This window comes from Rhipicephalus sanguineus, chromosome 3 (assembly GCF_013339695.2).
Source record: "Rhipicephalus sanguineus isolate Rsan-2018 chromosome 3, BIME_Rsan_1.4, whole genome shotgun sequence".
NCBI classification, from domain to species: Eukaryota; Metazoa; Arthropoda; class Arachnida; order Ixodida; family Ixodidae; genus Rhipicephalus; species Rhipicephalus sanguineus.
In genome coordinates, this window is record NC_051178.1 from 183,974,546 (window position 1) to 183,992,191 (window position 17,646).

The 17,646-nt window shown below is 46.2% G+C and overlaps 1 protein-coding gene across 2 annotated transcripts in view; it reads right to left on the minus strand.

Moving 5' to 3' along the window:
- Positions 1-6,618: 6,618 nt before the first annotated feature.
- LOC119387815 (calcitonin gene-related peptide type 1 receptor) overlaps positions 6,619-17,646 on the minus strand; it is a 50,789-nt gene continuing 39,761 nt past the window's right edge. Inside the window, exons 14-16 of one of the 2 annotated variants that reach the window (XR_007415462.1) lie at positions 15,852-15,893; positions 12,805-13,010; positions 9,095-9,300 (exon numbers count right to left, since the gene is read on the minus strand). Coding sequence is in view for 1 of the 2 variants with exons in the window: in XM_037655337.2 (XP_037511265.1) it covers positions 9,097-9,300; positions 15,852-15,893 (246 nt within the window). In the remaining variant the exon portion in view is untranslated. Of the gene's footprint in view, positions 9,301-12,804; positions 13,011-15,851; positions 15,894-17,646 lie in introns of both variants that reach the window. The other variant, XM_037655337.2, reaches the window with a different exon arrangement.

The window sequence follows — 17,646 nt, forward strand, 5'->3', positions numbered from 1 at the left end:
AGCCCATTTTAGGACAGGCCGGAGAGAGAGAGAGAGAGAGAGAGAGAAATGTAATGCGGAAAGGCAGGGAGGTTAACCAGAATCCGGAATATTCTGATTTATCTTGTGTCTCATTGTCTTTAAACTTTTGACGTTGACTTCACGTACGTACAGTTACAGACCACTCTTTATTTTTCCACCCAAACAATTCTCTTTATTCAAGACACATTCCTCTTGCGGTCGTAGAAGCGCACTGATGTGTGTTCGACTTGCTGCATGGATGCCTGTTTATCAAGCACGAGGTCTACGCATGCGTTTCGCAAGGTCATTAAAACAGCGGGAACGTTTATCAGGGCGAAGAACGTGTTGCTGTACCGTATGAGTGATACGGAGTTTCTGTTTGTCTCTATATCGACATTGAAGTCTCCGACTACTGACGCTGGTGTCGTTTCGAATTCGAGACCCAGGAAGTGCTCGAAGTTGTTGGTGAGCGCGGTAGGCGAGAAGTATAGAGATACACGCTATACCAGCAAGCCATTGTGCAACTTAGAGGCACAGAATTGAACGACTGGGTATCATGACGTACCAAGGCTTTCGATGGGTATTGCAGACAGACCCGTGCGCAAGTAGATAGCCATTCTTGTTCTTTCGGTTGCTCTCTGTTCGAGCGTCATAGCAGTATTGACGTGTAGCTTCTGCTTTCGTGGTGATGAACCTCTGATCGGGCAGCCTGTTCAACAGCCATGGGAGAAGAGGCAATTACACCGGCTGCGTCGCTAAGTGTCCAGAAAGAAAGCGCGAAAAGAAATATTTGCTGGCGTTTTACGCGCTGAAAGCGCGATATGATTACCAGGCACGGCGTAATAAAGGACTCCAAATCAATTTCGACCTGCTGGAGTTCTTTAACGTGCACCTCATCTAAGTACACGAGTGTTCTAGCAATTCGCCTACATCGAAATGCGGCCGCTATGGTCGGGAATCGAACCCGAGCCCTCGAGCTTAGCAGCACGGCAGCAAGCACGAAAAAAACTTTTCTTCATTTTTAAGCCCTGTAATTGATTAATCTGGCATTGATTTTTCAAACACGTGAGCCGCCGAGGTGTCGTTTTTAAAGGGACCCTGCAACACATTTTCAGCATGCTCAGTAAACGTTGCTGATCGGTAGTCGAGGCTTCTGAGAACGTGTGAGCCAAACATTATAGCGCAGCACGCGGCCTGGAAATTAAAATTGATTCTCAAGGTCAGCTAGAAATCGCTCGCTCTTCTCTCGACCATTGATGCCGTAAACCCGAATGACCGCGCCATAAACCCAAAGTACACGGCTATTGACTTTGAGCATCGTGAGCTACATAGTCACCGTGGCCGCCGGGGGATGGCGCGGCGTGCCCGCGCGCTCGCCCGCGATCACACTGAAAGTAAGCCGCGCGCTGAAAGGAAAAAAAAAAACGAAAAGTGCTCAAGGTCATGACGCGCGCGTGACGTAACTTCCTTGCCCCGTGGCACCCCTCCCTGCTTAGCTTCCAGCGCGCTCTTCGGGCTGAGAGATGAGAGAAAGCGCTTACAGCGTGCGACAAGCCCCACCCGCCACGGTGGTCTAGTGGTTATGGTGCTCGACTGCTGCCCCGCACATCACGGGATCGAATCGCGGCCTCGGCGGCCGCATTTTCGCTGGAGGCGAAAATGCCAGAGACCTGTGTACTTAGATTTAGAAGCCCGCTAAAGAACCCCAGTTGGTCAAAATTTCCGGAACCCTCCACTAGGGCGTGTCTCACTAAGCATATCGTGGTTTTGGGACGTTGGACCCCAACAATTATTATAATTATTATTAATGCGACAAGCTCCAGTAACTCCGCTCGTAGGTGACGGATTCTAGAAATTTTTGCGAAAGTCGATTCGCGAGGCAAGAACCTCCTCTAATGAAGCCATTCGATGATTACTTGGAAAATGGTTTCAGGGCCCCTTTAAGATACTTCACTGAGCAAACCAGGGGTTCTGATAAATCCAGTTTTAATGTCCACGAATGCCCATGAATGCACGTTGGAATTCAGGACAGCCGTACGATATTGGCATTGCGAACATCCCAATGCGTTCGTCGATTTTCAGAACCTGCGTCTGAATTATACGAGTAAATTCGCTTTTTCCCCACGTCCTGAGCTTTTAATATTTAACCGCACGGGTACGCAGCGTTAATGTAAGGTAACCACTAAGAAGAAAGAAAATGCACACAGTCGTAGTTGGTCTCGGAGTCTATAAATTTACCTTGGACTAGCTGGTGGAATCACGCCATTTCTTAAAATTCTTAATTTCTCGTGCCTTGTGAGTAAAATAATGTGATGACGCCGAGGAACATTGCGTGTTGAGTCTTTCGCTACCACGCACAAGTAACGCAACCGTCGTATAGCGTTTCAATGAACATTTTATTGAGTCTGAAAATAGCGGCACAACAACGACTAGGTGCGAACATTACGAGAGAATAAGATCGCGAGATGGTAGCGTCGTATTGCTGTACATCACATACGAATGGCCATCCTAAATGTAAGAGTCAAGCAGAGTGGGACTTTGCTCTGAACAGGTGGATATATTCGTCGAGTATCGCCAGTCAGAAAGTCCGTCGACTCTGTCTGAAAGAGAAAGCTTGTCATATTCACTCGTAAATATCACAGTACAGTAATTCTTCAAGACCAAACGGAACAGTAACCTGTTGATTGGTTTTCTTGATTCGAGTTTCTTGATTTTTCCAGAACACGTATTGGCTCATAACTATCTTGGTGCTGCTCATCTCAATAGAAAAGGGTTTGGGGGGAAGGGGGCAGGGGAGGCGGCCACCTCCCCTGCCCCCCTCCCCTCCCCCTGGGCCAGGGGCGTAGCCAGAAATTTTTTTCGGGGGGGGGGGTTCAACCATACTTTATGTATGTTCGTGCGTGCGTTTGTACGTGTGCGTGTATATATACGCAAGCAAAACTGAAAAATTTCGGGGGGGGGGTTTGAACCCCCCCAACCCCCCCCCCCTTGGCTACGCCCCTGCCCTGGGCCCCCCTAATGGAAAATCCTGGGCACGCCTATGCTGCTCATCTATGATGTTCAGGTAATGTCTGTAAGATGGAGCAGGCATTTCGTCAATATTAATCTTACGTATTTAAATGCTGCTGTTGCAGAAGTGTGACAAGAAAAAAAAGAAAGAAACACAACGAATGAAATTCGACGACGACGAGTTGCCATAATAGTTAACAGACTCTCGCAAAACATTTGCTCAAAGAAACAGGATGCTTTCTTGCCCGGTGAAGGTGTTGCAGATAAGCTGTCGCATGCATATCTTTCGAGCGCATAAATAGAAAGATAACGCACGAAGAAGGTACTCAACGTACTCATACAAACGTCGCGTAGACGCGTAACGGCTCCAGTTGAACGCGCTTAAAATAGCACGTTTTGGCAGCATCTCACCAGCAGCTTCAAGAATATCTTGTGACGTTTTCACTCAATCTGGAAAGTGCGCAGAACATTCCAGAAGGAAATAAGACTACGCAGCAATGTAGGAACGCTTTTAAATGGTTCTTCGTTGCCGCTCTTACATTAACACTGCCTGTGAAAGGTAACGAAGCTGCGTCAAATAATAAGCGTGTGTCTTATGAATGCAGGAAAAAAAAAGGGAAGTGAATCTTATGTACAATATCAGCGCTGTGCTGAAATTAGGGCGTTTGCTTCTACTGATAACAGGAACACTGAAGAAAAACGATTAGAAGAAAAAAAAAGGCAAAGCGTGCGACAAGAATACGAAGACTACGTTAAATCGAGGTGTCTTAAAGTGGAGATGGGGATATAGTTTTTGTATTGCAGGTGCCGTCGTTAATTATAGTGTCACAGGGCTAACTTTAATACTAGGTGGGACACATGATGCGACTGTCGTGCGAATACGATGCGAGCAGGGACGAGGACGTGACATAGAACGCTGCTACGGGAAACACATACTAGGATTAGTATGACAAGTTGAGATGCAAGCTTGTTAGCCTTTCAGAAATACTGTGGGCGAGGAAGTGAACTGATGAGTGAGACGAGGTTGGCGAATACTACGTATTTTTAGCGAAATACGAATTGCTGTACACCGCTCTCATATAGAGCCGATTTACGACGAACTATAGCTACATCTTAACAGCGATTGAATAGAGTATAGCACGTTCGAAGACCATTGAACACACATTCATGACACGTTTTTCATTGCTGGCACATTCGCACACAACATCGCTAAGCCACGAGTACAATGTTTAAGCTTTTCGATGGAAAGCGCTAAGAAAGAAATAAAGAAGAAGAAAATGCACCCAGCTGCGTTTCGCGTATGCCAGAATCTCTTTCAGTGCGCTTATTTTGTGGTATTGCAGCTTCGCGGTACAGTAGCTCTGTTAAAAAAAAATGGCAAAAGACTAAAGGGAAAGAGATAATCTCACGTACAGCTTATATATACAGCACTCACGTGTCACAAGAAATACGTTGACACGCTGGAAATAGTCAGCACAACCTTTGAAGCTTTGTAAATGCGCTCGTCATTCGTCTACCACAGGGATGAAATAGCCGTTGACGTCATCAAAAAGCTCAACGTGACAATCGACAGGCTAATGACATGGACGCCCCAAGTTCGAATATTAAAGGAAAAAGTTGCATCATACGCGAGCATCTTCCGCATGTTATCAAGCAACGCCGGGGGCTGCTCCGTAAGTGCCCCGCTGCGAATGTATACGGCTCTCTGTGAAGGTCTTCTAAGATACAGCCTTCCTGCTTTACATGGCATGTCACAAACCAACATACAGGCGTTGACTGGAGCTCAAGCGAAAGCCCTGAGAGTGTGCCTTGGCCTACCAAAAAACACATCAAATATTGGAACCCTTGCTGAAAGCAGACGCCTATCAGCTGTAGTGCTTCTGCAGCAGGAATTTCTTCGAGTTCACTTGCGTTATGCCACCAGGGTGCCGGGTCATCCGCTTGCTTCAGACAGCGGTCTTGTGGTGCGGAGCTTGCTCCCGCTGCATTATCAAAGCGCATCAATGCCTATGGAGCCATCGTGGAAAATTCCTTCGTGGTCAATAATCACTTTTGTGCCTGAGTTCAAGAACAAGAGGCGTACACCCGGACCAGCACTAACATATTTCACCCTACAGCACGTGGAAAACAATTACAGGGCTCACCGTCATATTTACACTGATGGCTCTGTTACACCTACATCGTCTGCAATTGGTGTCTGGATTCCATCTGCCAATGTCACCATCTCTGCCACTCTTAGTCACCGTACTTCATCTACAGCGACTGAACTGGCTGCACTACGGGCTGCTTTTAATTACATTGTTGATCAGACAGCTGAGTCTTGGGTCATCTTCACCGACTCAAGAGCGGCGCTGCAGTCTCTGAAGTCTCCACGCCCGCAGGACCAACTCGTCATGGACATCAAATATCTATGCAAGAAAGCCTGCGACCTCCATCACCGCATTGCTCTGCAGTGGATACCTGCCCACTGTGGAATAGAAGGCAACGTCCAGGCTGATGACGCTGCCAAAGCTGGACATGACGCCTCGAGAGAAATCATCGAGATGCCTTTCTCGAGAAAAGATGCCGCAACACTCGTATCGGCACACGCTTGGCGGCTCCAGCGATCTCTCTGGACATATGCTAATCACCAGTATGGACCACTTTACAAGATCGACCCATCGTGTAACTTCGATATGCCGCGAGACCTAAACAGACAAGATGAAACATGCTTGCACCGCATCAGGCTAAACGTCGCATACACCAACTACTTCAGGAGCAAGATTAAGCTGTCGTACTCACCAATGTGCGTCCAATGTAACGTCCAATAAGATCTACATCATGTTCTTTGTGAATGCAAGCGATACGCATCAGAGAGACAGTCTCTGAAGGCGGCCTTGCAGCTTCAACGGGGATCGTGCTTAGAGTTGCGACATGTTCTAGGCCCATGGCAAAGCAGCAACTGTGCGGTTAAACCACATAACTGCACTTCAATCTTTGCGCAGCCAGCTTGTACAGGGTGTTTGGTTTTAGACTGGCCGGCTTAAAAAAACAAAAAACAAAAAACTTCGCCCGTGGTAGCAAACACCAGCGTGCACCTTGAGTTTTATTACTATAATGGGCGGGCATTACTTGCTGGAGAAATCGGAATTTCTAGTTGAGTGAATGACAAAATTTCATGATGAAACTAATTACTGGTACTACATTAGTTAACCAATTGTAGCCTGTTAGTGTTCAGGGAACATCAACCTGGAACACGTTCTCGGGATGATGGCATTTTGAAAATTTTCATTCCCAAATTGTGTGTTGGAATAGATTGGCGTTCTGGTTAATTTTATACATTAATATACGAGATCTCGTTGTTCGGCCCCGCCACGGTGGTCTAGTGGTTATGGCGCTCGACTGCTGACCCGAAGGTCGCGGGATCGAATCCCGGCCGCGGCGGCTGCATTTTCGATGGAGGCGAAAATGTCTGAGGCCCGTGTACTTAGATTTAGGTGCACGTTAAAGAACCCCAGGTGGTCAAAATTTCCGGAGCCCTCCACTACGGCGTCTCTCATAATCATATCGTGGTTTTGGGACGTTAAACCCCAAATATTATTATTATGAGATCACGTTGTTCTGAAATAGTGACTAAACTCAACACATTTCTTTGGCAATTTTTTAGAGAAGTGAATGAAAAGCGAGGAAGTCTGGCGGCAACAACTCGCTGTTTACAGTTCGTAAATTGTAATACGAGCCAACGTAGTGTTAGGTTTTATGATTTACTAAATTTTGTATATATTATTAGCTTGCGAATAACGCCCACTTCAAGTAGCCTAATGGAGGTCAAGGAATAGGATTGTTCTATCTGCCATGGGCAATATTTTAAAAAAATATGTATATATCTTACAGTACAACAGAGCAACAGTTCTCAAAGTGCTATCTTCACAGGCTTCAGCGCATGCAGTTAGCTCAGTAGCTGGCGACACGCTTAAAAAAAACGAAGGAAACTGGCATTTGAAGAACATACCCCTACTGTCCTTGCATGCTTGTGTTCGGTCCGAAGTTAAAATATAAACACATTATAAGAATGCCGATCTGCTTACAGAAACGCTATGAAAGCCTCCCATTTCTTCTTTTTCTTCCTTTTGTCATTCATTCTCTACCTTATATATTCCGCGTTTACCCCTCTCCACATGTAGGGTAGCCAACCGAGTGAAAGCTTGGTTAACCTCCCTGCCTTTCCCTTTCGTTTCCCCTCCCCCCCCCTCTCTTTATGAAAGCCTGCAACGCTTTATTAAGGTGCTGTTTCCTTACATGAAGATCTCTTGCGCTATCTTCGCTTCAGAGTATGAGGTTTTCTCCAGCACCTGCGCGTACTTTCACGGAATGAGAGTGAATAAACAGCGACAGAGCTCGGTCACAGCGTTTAGCGGCTTGTTCAAAAATGTATCCATCATTACTATATTCTAAGCCACCACACGTACGATTGCACATTTTGAAGGGTTTCTTATGGCACAGAAGAACGGTCTCTAAAACAAAGACATCCAAGGGAGAACAGATGAACAGTAGTGCGTTCATAATAATTTCCTCGTATTCCTATGTTTTGTTTATTTTGTCTTTTATACTCCCGCTGGTTTAATACGTGCGGGCCTGTCTTAATGTGCTCATCATTTCGGCCAACCTCTTCCCGCAAGACGTTGCATGAACGACGCTCGGTTATTTAGGGACGTATTTCGGTACAGGAAAAGGAAAATGAAAGCACATTTCAGGGAGGATGTCAATGAGATATTCTTAACAGAGTTGTATTATGTACAAAACAAGCCAAATGCGCGCGAAAATTGCATTTTGAGTTTTAAAATTTTCATTTGCTACACAAGTGCGTACTTCGTTAGATTAATGACTACGCCCGGGGGCGCCAAGTTCACAGAGCGCCTTCGGCTCACAGTCAACTCACAGAGAAATCCATAGACTACAATGCGGTTCTAGCGTCTTTACAGTACCATATCAGGACTTCAACCTTGTCAGCTCCTTCCAACAGTGGTCACTATGCTAGATATATAGATGGTGAAGACATTTACAAGTGGTCACTTACATCTAGGCGGTCATGCGTAACTCCTGCACACTGAGTTCTGCTGTCAGTATTACTGCGCTCAGTGCACTGGTGACGTACGTTCATCACAGAACACAGGCTCAGCGTGTCGTGTAATTATTAGCAAGTTATGAATAACAATACTCATAATTACACGTGGACGCTTAAACCAAGTCGCCCGACGTCACACGCGCGTTCGCAATACTGCCGATGCCCCCAGAACGCGAGGCTTTCGTTTTCTGCCCGCAGTTCAATTCATTTGTCATCAACAAGGAATTAATGTTTGAGACCTCGACGTATTATGCATTCACGTTTGATGGAATAACGTTAAGCGCATTTTTATGTGTGTGTGTGTGTGTGTGGGATTGGCACGAGAAATGTCCGCATTGATTAAGAAAAGATGCGAGAGAATTCACTGCTTCGACTCTATGAACACCGTTCTTCACTCCGGCAGCACAACCACGAGCACCTCAAGACAAGGACGTTAAGGAAGAGAGTCCGAAAGAAACACACAACTCTCTTTGGCACGCATGTCTGAATCAACAATGATTCCGCACGAAACTGCGCGCACTATGTCCCGTACGGCAGTCAGCAGTCGTCGCCCGTCTGAAGTAACACCACCACACTGCACAAACTAAATCACAACACGGTGTTTGGCGTCAATCGACGTCCCTGCCAAGCACATCTGTGAAGGAGCATGTCCATGCACTCGGTACGAAGGAATGACGCGGCGTTCTCTTACAAGACACAACAGCCACATCAGCATCTACGTATCCTCCATCCTAAGTGGCGGCGTTCCATCTTGTTTCACGTAACTCCCATCGCAGCGCAACTTCAAAGCGACGTATCAATGACTCGATGAAGGAGAAACGTAGCACTCTGTCCCCGATGATGCGTTCTCCAGAAAGACGACACCATGCGTCCGTTAACACAAGGACGTTGCAATGTCACGAAGTATATAGAGCGCTAGCGGAGTTGGCTGCCGCAGGGTGAAAACAAGATGGCTGCAGCACTCGACGTTCGAAGGGTTCAATTCAGTTCAAGGGTTCTTCTTCGGGTGCGCCGTTACGTGGACAGCTGTCCTTTTTGACGGAGCCGTTGGGGTTGAGCGAGTCGCCGACTGAGGTGACGTGCGTGGACACCGACATGCGCGTCATGGCCAGACTGTTGCCCCTCCTGCTTGAGAACCCTCGCTGTAGCCGGTAGCGGCCGTACGAGCGCCTCAACAGGTATAGCACCTGTAAGAGAAAGCAGTGGAAAGAAAAGAGAGAGTTAGTATAGCGTTCACAGGTAATATCAGGCGCCAACGAATTACTGGGTACTAGTTACAACGGCTTTTGAAACCTGCAAGAAGACTAACTCGTCGTGCATTAGCGGTCAAATAACTTTTAAAACAAAAATAAGAACTATTTGCAGCAGTGATATTAGTGGTGTCTACCACGTGAAATATATTGCTATAGCCGGCCAATACTTCGTGTGCCCTGTGTCTGTCTCGCTTGCTCAATTTTTTTTTTGTATTGAAGCCGGACTACTTTTGCTATGCACTGCGTGCTTGAGAGAAAAAGAGGAAGGGGTATCACACATGGCGTCAACATCCTCTACACACACATTTAATTAGAAAAATAATTGGGGTACGCTTAAGCTTCGCCTTGAAGAGTTGAAATTTATTTATTTATTTGGTTTGAATACATAGAAAACACAAAGACACAGAGGAAATAGGGAGGGAACAGGCTGACATCTGCCACCTAAAGGGGCACAACGCCTGCCTGCTCATTTGGGAAAGGGGAAACATAGGGGAAAGGAAGGTAGGGGGGAAAGAACGCACACAAACAAAAAAAAAAGAGAGAAAAAACTTGGAGGACGCTTTTGCTTCGCCTTCAAGAGTAGAACGCGATAACGTAATCAACGTAATCAACGTAATGCAATTCTCAACCGTGCCGTAAGGAAACGAACGACTGTGCGCGACCAACACCTGCTTGCCACGCCGAAGGCCTGGGTACGATTCCGCCTCGGGTACATCATCTGTTTTTATTATTTGCAGCCATGGCAATTTTTCGGTCACGAACAATGATGATTTTTCGCTCACAGCCAACGACGCTGACAGCAACACCGGAATTTCCGCGACACGGGCTCTTTAACGCTATCGTGTTAAAAACAACGACCAGGGGTGAGTTCTGGGCTCAAAAGAGAGAAACCACAATATATAGTGTGTGCCTGCCTTCGCAAAAAATCACAGCATATCCACGGGGTGAATGATGATGAGTGGGCCGAAGCTCCGGAGGGAATCATCGGTAAACCGTGAAACTCTTCCATGAAATTCGCTCAGTACATCATATAAAAGTGTGAAACACCGTGTATATATTAAACATCAAACTTTTATTGTATTCTTGGTTTACGTGGTCCCTTCATTATCACCGCTTTGTGATCGGTGAAATGCAAGAAAAGTGTCTGCTCCCGAGCGAAAGAGAAAGCGCGCCAAGAGCGAGCGCGACTCCGAGCGAAAGAGAAAGTGCGCCAAGAGCGACCGCGTTCCCCGCTCGCCCTGTGAGAATTAACTGCAAGGCTAGAGGGAAGACACGACGCGCGTAGCGTTCCTCCTCGCGTTCCACGACGCGAGGTCGGTAGCATGCCCAACGAAAGCCAACGGAACGCGATCGTGCAGGTGCTCCGGCTTCGCATCGCCTCATGGTCCCATTTAGCGTCCCAAAACCAAACATCTTGCTCAACGTGTGCTTTGCGTTTTTCGTAGAAATAATTTCTTTATCATGTACATTAAGACGAAAAGTTGAAAGCTCACTAAGTATATCGCCCGCAAAGTATGTCTTTTAGTGTGATATAATTCACGTACGGCAGGGTCCTCGCGCCGTTGACGATCGGCGCTCGCCCGTTGCCGATCCACCTCGCCCGTTGCCGATCGGGCGAGGTGGCTACATACTACACTACTACTACTACTACTACTACTACTACTACTACTACTACTACTACTACTACTACTACAGAGGAGGCAACGACCCACAACCTAAGGAGCTTCGCCCCTAAAATCTGCACATGCCTTTAATATACATGTAATCAGCCAAGCAGGAACATCGGCATACTTAAAAGGAAGCAAAAGCTAGAGAACATTGCAATCTATTCAACGAGAGCAACAACCGAGCAACAGCGCCATTTCGTTTCGTTCAACACAATACGCTACGTTGGGCGAGCAGCGTCTATGGGCGATCAGCGTCTATAAGATGCGTGCTTGAGCGTTGAAAGCTAACGTAAGCTGAACGCTGCTGCAAATTGTTTTTGAGATAAAATAACGGGCCCCTTAACGTGATGCTATAATCTTTTGTCAAGCTAGTTCGACGAAGTGATGATTTGGGGCTCAACAGTTTAACTTCATCTGAAATACTGCTCTCCCTCGAACGCATTTAGTGGCATTCAGCGTGAACGACGGCTAACCTAAAACTCATGCACGTAAATGACGTTAGACTAAAACGATTTCAAAGACAACAATCTAAATAATACCAAACAAAAAGTTAATTCCCGGATCCCAAATGTCACCACTATGTTTGCCATTTTATGTGCCCATTTAAGACTTTTCTTGCACATAATTCATCATGGACGCTGATATCGCGAGCCACAAAATAAGCTATAAACGAAGGTTGAACCGTGTTTTGTTGTTGCGTGGATGCTACACCACGAAAATGTCAATTGTCTGCAGCGCCGTTATATAAAACGTCGCATGCGGCGAAGCCAGTGACTTGCAAATTACAAAAAAGCAGCCACGGCAAGGCCTTTTTCCGATCGTATGTACACGTGACGTCACCTCTTCTGACATAGTGTGTGCACGCCTCGTGGACAGCCAAGAGATCAGAAAAGGACAGAAGACGGCTGTCGTCTTGTACTAGCGTTTTGCCAACATGACTCGTTTTTATTCTGTGAAAATGCTAATAATATGTTGAGAATTTGCGAGCCGTTCTCCTCTTTTTTGTTACATTAATCGAAGGTCGCATTCGTATGGTCCTTTCGCCTGCGTTAGGTTTCACGCCTATCTGACCGACGTATATCGAAGACAATGTATTCATCGACCTCCTTCAACCGCATTCAATTAGAGGGTTACACGGTGTCCGATTCAGGACGAAAAAAAATGTGGGCCGATCCCGAAGGCAGTGCAGTATAACCGAGCATCTCGCTAAGCCAGGTGACCTGAGCTGCCATATTTACTTGCCTATTGCCAGCATTCGTTAGCACTGGCTAACGTTGAGTACAGTTGGCTAAATTATGGCTAATGTCGGCTAATGTTCGCTGGATGGCTGCTAAAGCAGGCTAGAGTTTTTTAGCTATCGGAAAATATTGGCCACTGTTACTAAGGGATGGTTAACGTTGTCTAATTGATGGTGATCGTTGGCTAGTGCTAACTAATATTGGCTATCTACTGCTATAGCAACAGATAGCCAATCTTAGTCCGGTCATTGAATTGTCTTGTTAATATTTCTACGACGTAAGAGCTGCACTGAAATCTAAGGTGGGCAGCAGGGGGCATTAGGAAAGTGGGCGACGACAAGGGCGAGGACAAGGGTTGTGTATTAGGGCTTCGACTCCTGTCAGTGGCCTAAGGTCAAGGACTTAAATGGCACAGGCAATTAACAAGGTAAACTTCTCGCTTTATGTTAGGGAAGGCGACGAGGAAAAGACCGTCGGTGGTGCAAAATCAGGCAGGCACTGAGTGAAAGAAGGTAAGCGGGCACTTCACTCACGGGGCTCGGCCGAGAGACAGGGACAACGCCGTGCACGTTTCGCCGGCAGCAGCGACGTCCTGTCGGCGAGGAGGGCAAGCAACGCTGAGGCCCCCGACTCAGCAAGCTAGGACCTGGGTGCGCGTCGAACGCCGCCGGTCGCTCGCCCTGGCCAGTGAAGACTCCAATTTCACGAGCTCGATGGACCGCGTGATTTGGCCCTGAATCTGTCGGGGGACGGTATAGCAACAGCGCGTTAGGACACGACAGTGTAACGCGCTTCTTTTTCACTCGCTTTTTTTTTCACAAGACGTGCTGCGTTACACAAATGCGCTTCGCCTTTACCATGCATACAAATTAGTATTTGGTTACGCCCTGTGTATTGGCTAAGACTAAGATCGAGTGACTAACAGGTTGCATCTATCGAAACCATGAATAAACGTGGTCAAATAACTTGTCACTGGCTTCACGAGGTTTCGTGTGTCTGCGATGTGCAGTGCTACAAGAAAATTGCTGAAGTATAATTCTCGTAAACGATTGTCACGAGCAAAAGGCCTTTATGTTTAGCTTGGTTTTGCAAAGGCTGTACATAAAGTGCTTAAACCTTCGCTTAGTCACGTGGTATTGCAGTTGCGAAGCTCCGAGCTAGCGCAGCTGCGACGTCTCTCCGCAAAGGAAACACGTGGCTTGACGTCACTCCTACCTCGCTTGCGCTCCGTTGGCTCAAGGTCATTGCGACACGATGAATGACCTTGGAATAATAATAATATCTGAAGTTTTACACGCCGAAATCACGATATGAGTATGAGCCGCGCCGTAGTGGAGGCTACGGAAATTTCGACCATCTGGTGTTCTTTAACGTGAACTGTCATCCTGTCATCGCACAGTACACGGACCTCTAGCATTTCGCCTCCATCGAAATGCAACCGCCGTGGCCGGGGACGAAACCCGCGACCTTCGGGTCAGCAGCCGAGCACCGTAACCAGTGGTACCACCGAGGCGGACAATGACCTTGAGGAGTCATAGCCGTAGTAGAGACTTAGCTCTAAATGCATTGCTGTGCTACAAAAGCCTGTACGACAGCTGCTGACGAACTGGACGATAAACGCTTGTTCGTACGCGTTTGTTTGTACAGAGTACGACAGAGGAGCAGGTTACGCAGGAAGAAAATGAGCTATTTCTGCTGCCATAAGGGAGCGGCAGCCCAGCGCAAGCCTCTCTCGACGTCCTCATCTTTCGATCCTCTTACGCCTTCGCCAGTGCACAGTAGCCGACTGGGCTCAGCAAGAACTTCCTTGCATTTTCTCTTACGACTTCTTTCTCTCCACGTTTCTCTCTATCTCACAAGGCCTCCACATGTTTTGTGTTGGGAGAAGAATTTGAACATTAGTGGCTTCGCTTATAGTCTCTGCAAGATATTTTTCCTGACTGTAGTAATACAGGACGCCGACCTAGTTAGGCAACATCACAAGTGTTATGCGTTACATAGAAGGAGTAGATGAACCGACTGTTTTGTGGTCCTCATGATAGTGAGAGAAAGTGCTTCTTTACAAGTGCACAGATAGTGTACAACCGTTGTAACTACTGCCCCCAACAGAAACTATAAGAATAATATTTGATGAAATGGGAGAACTTGTATGCGAGATTACGCGTATAGTGTGAAATAGAACGACTTATACACAAGATTGCATACCCTTATTCTGTTACTCGGTTTTGTGTCATTTCTGCGCTTGTGATGCTCAGTCTAGATTGCGGGAAACAACAAACTGTTGAGCTAATGTTTTGCCACCTATGATTTGACTTACAGTCACTAAGCAGAACCGTACTTCAGAGTCAGACCCATTCTTCAGAATGTGCTCAAAACGAAGTACGAAATGGCGCTGTTGCGTGGCAGTGGTCATGCAACTGTTGCTACTGTTGACCTTGCGCACGCTTTTAATCTGGCGTTGTAATTGTGTGTGGTGCTAGCTTGCGGACGAATTAGGTCGTGCACGATAACAAATCTTCAGAATTGTTAATACAACACAGATTCACTGCATGCGTTGTAGGCGCTAACGTTTTATCCTTTGACAAAAAAGAAATGAACAAAAAGACGTTGCTATAAATGATTACGGGCACTACACATAAAGCTTGCTTCTCGCAACAAATGTCAAGTACTAGTGAGTATGAAACAAGCACTTGAAATGTGGCAATGTGCATGCTGTAAATCAACGAGATAAGGGTTAAGCCGAACAAACGGAGAAAAATAAAATGATCTGGAAGGAATGTAGCCCTATATTGAACAGTCACATGAAGTGTAGTTCGAAAATTGGTATTTGTAACAACTCACTAAATTTCATAGATTACTATTTCATAGTTTGCTACTTTACCTGGATGTTTGATCTAAGTGACCCGAGATAGTGTACAAAAATTTCAGCGACAGGACGTTCATTGCGCGTTATGCTTATAAACATCATTTCAAAATTTTCGTCCCACATTATTGGGCACTAGCTCACTACTCTCTTCGGAGGCAGGTAGAAGTTGTTGACACGGATGGCGTTTCTTCGGCAGTTTGCTTGCCATTTAATGCATCTCAAACTCGGAACTCAAGTATACGTCATGCACGGACGCGAGATCCATAGATTACATGGTGCTTAGACGATGAAAAATGTTCCCTTTCAGTGCTTTTATTCACACGTGTGCTGAACGTGATTAGTAGTTAGGACCGTACCCTCGCTTTGACATATTTTCAAGATTTCTTTGTGCCTTCAGTTATGAATGTCATGAAAGGAGAAGTAGCCGACGCCAGTAAACCATATTGCTATATGCAATAAAAAATGCTGATCTTCATATCTAGAAAATTTTAAACAGTCACTGCGGGTCTGCTGAATGTCTAAAGTCGCAGTTAAAAACAATATACGCACATGTGCTATTAATAAATATTTTCACAATTTTTGTATTCAACTAATGGTATTTCTGATATTTATTTTCTCGTGAGAGGCAAAACCAGTCCAGTCTTTAATCCATTCGAGCCGTCATTAAATACTCATCTTTGATCGTATGTAATCTAATTGAGACGCTCTACTTACCTCTCCGTTGAGATAGCAGAATATCACAGCTACGAAGAATCCCTGCACAAAAATAAAAGAAAAGAAAAGAATCAGTTTTGAGCCACCAACACTGGACGTTCTTTTGGGTCACGATGTACTAAAATGAGCTGAGGGCATCTCAACACCTGGAAATATTCAATAAGCGTCAATGAGAATACAACGCGGTTGGAACAAGTATGTGTCTTACGGAAAGAGAAGCAAGCAGCCGGCCTAATGTTGTGAGTGTCCCTAGGAAAGAGTGATTTTTTTTATTGATCATTCGTCGAAACGCATGCTTTAGGCTGGCGATTTATCGTGTGTTCGTCCTTGCTCGATGCGCTGGGAAACATCGCACACGCAGCACCAGTTAGCTCAACGCTCAACCTGGGTGATACTAAGTCCAGGCCTTTCTGCCAACTCAGTGGTCTTCCAGACACACTGCACCACCCTCCGTGTGACCCATTGTGGAAGATCGCCTAACAGTTTCGACATACCCATAGTCTCACGTGCCCAGTTGCAACATACCCACTGTTCCATGTTGTATATTCGCAAATTATTTATTTGGGCTTTAGCCAGTGACACGCGCGATAACTTAACCGCTTAATCGTGTTGGACGAGCACAGCTCGTGCTTGCCGAACTGTGCCCAAACCGTTTTGGACGAGTGTGGATCCTCGTCGGCTTGAGACAACATCTCCCCATGGGCGTTTAGAACGAGACTCGCTCGTTTCTAGGCTAGTTCATGTGTCGCTTCACAGATGGCAGCGTTTGCTTGACAATTCCTTTTATTTTAACCGCCATTTCGAAATTGTTTTTGCGACTTGTGGTTAGAAAATGTTGTCCAGTGAAGGCGGTGAAGGCGACGCGTGCGTTGCTCACGCATCGTTGCGGAAAAGAAGCCTTTCGTCATCGTACAGCTTTTCAGGCGCTCATTACTCAGACACCGAAGTTTACTTTGATGACTCGACGTGTTATGTTCGCCAGATTCTCGATGATGACATTATTTCGCGAATCGTGAAAGGCGCTAATAGACCATTGGACAATAATGTTCGTTATGCTAATTTGAATTAATGTATACTTGAATTTTTTTCGTCACTCAAAACATTCATTTTAGAAGCAAAAGATTGAATATCGAAATTCAAAAATAATAAACATTTTGAGACAGCAATCTCTCGAAAAATAAAACGGTTAAGGGGTTAACATGATATACGGGTATACTTTGGCGCGAAAGAGCTTAGAAACAGACAGCCTACCGAGCAGCGTAGGACGTTCGCAATGAAGATTGAATAGCATTGATGCCTTCATTGCGGCATTGCGCTATCCGTCACACTACCCTGAGCTATAGGTGTAAAGAGTCATACGAGTGGCGCCACGTGCAGAGAAATACATACCCGCAGCTGCGTTTAAAATATGCTATCCAACCCACCGCATACGCAGGCAGCTGCCCGTGGTGTGGAGGCCAGACAACTCTCGCCCACATTACGTAAGAATGCGAGCTCAGGCCGTCCAAAATTGATACGCCTCACATTCCGGCGCAGATATTCAGGATGGAGCAAAGGGTGACCTGGCTCGCCAGTGAGGAAAGGGAGGCCCGTACGGCGCTCCTTGACCAAGCACGTCGAGCTAGGCCAGTGGAGTCCCACCCACCTGCCAACCCAGCCCTTTGATTGCTTTGATCGTAAAATCAAGCCACGTACTGCCTTATAAATATGTACTGACAAGTAGTCTATCCTGATATCTGTGCAATTATGGGTAAAATTTGCGAGCACAAATGCAAGATATCGTTACTGGAACATT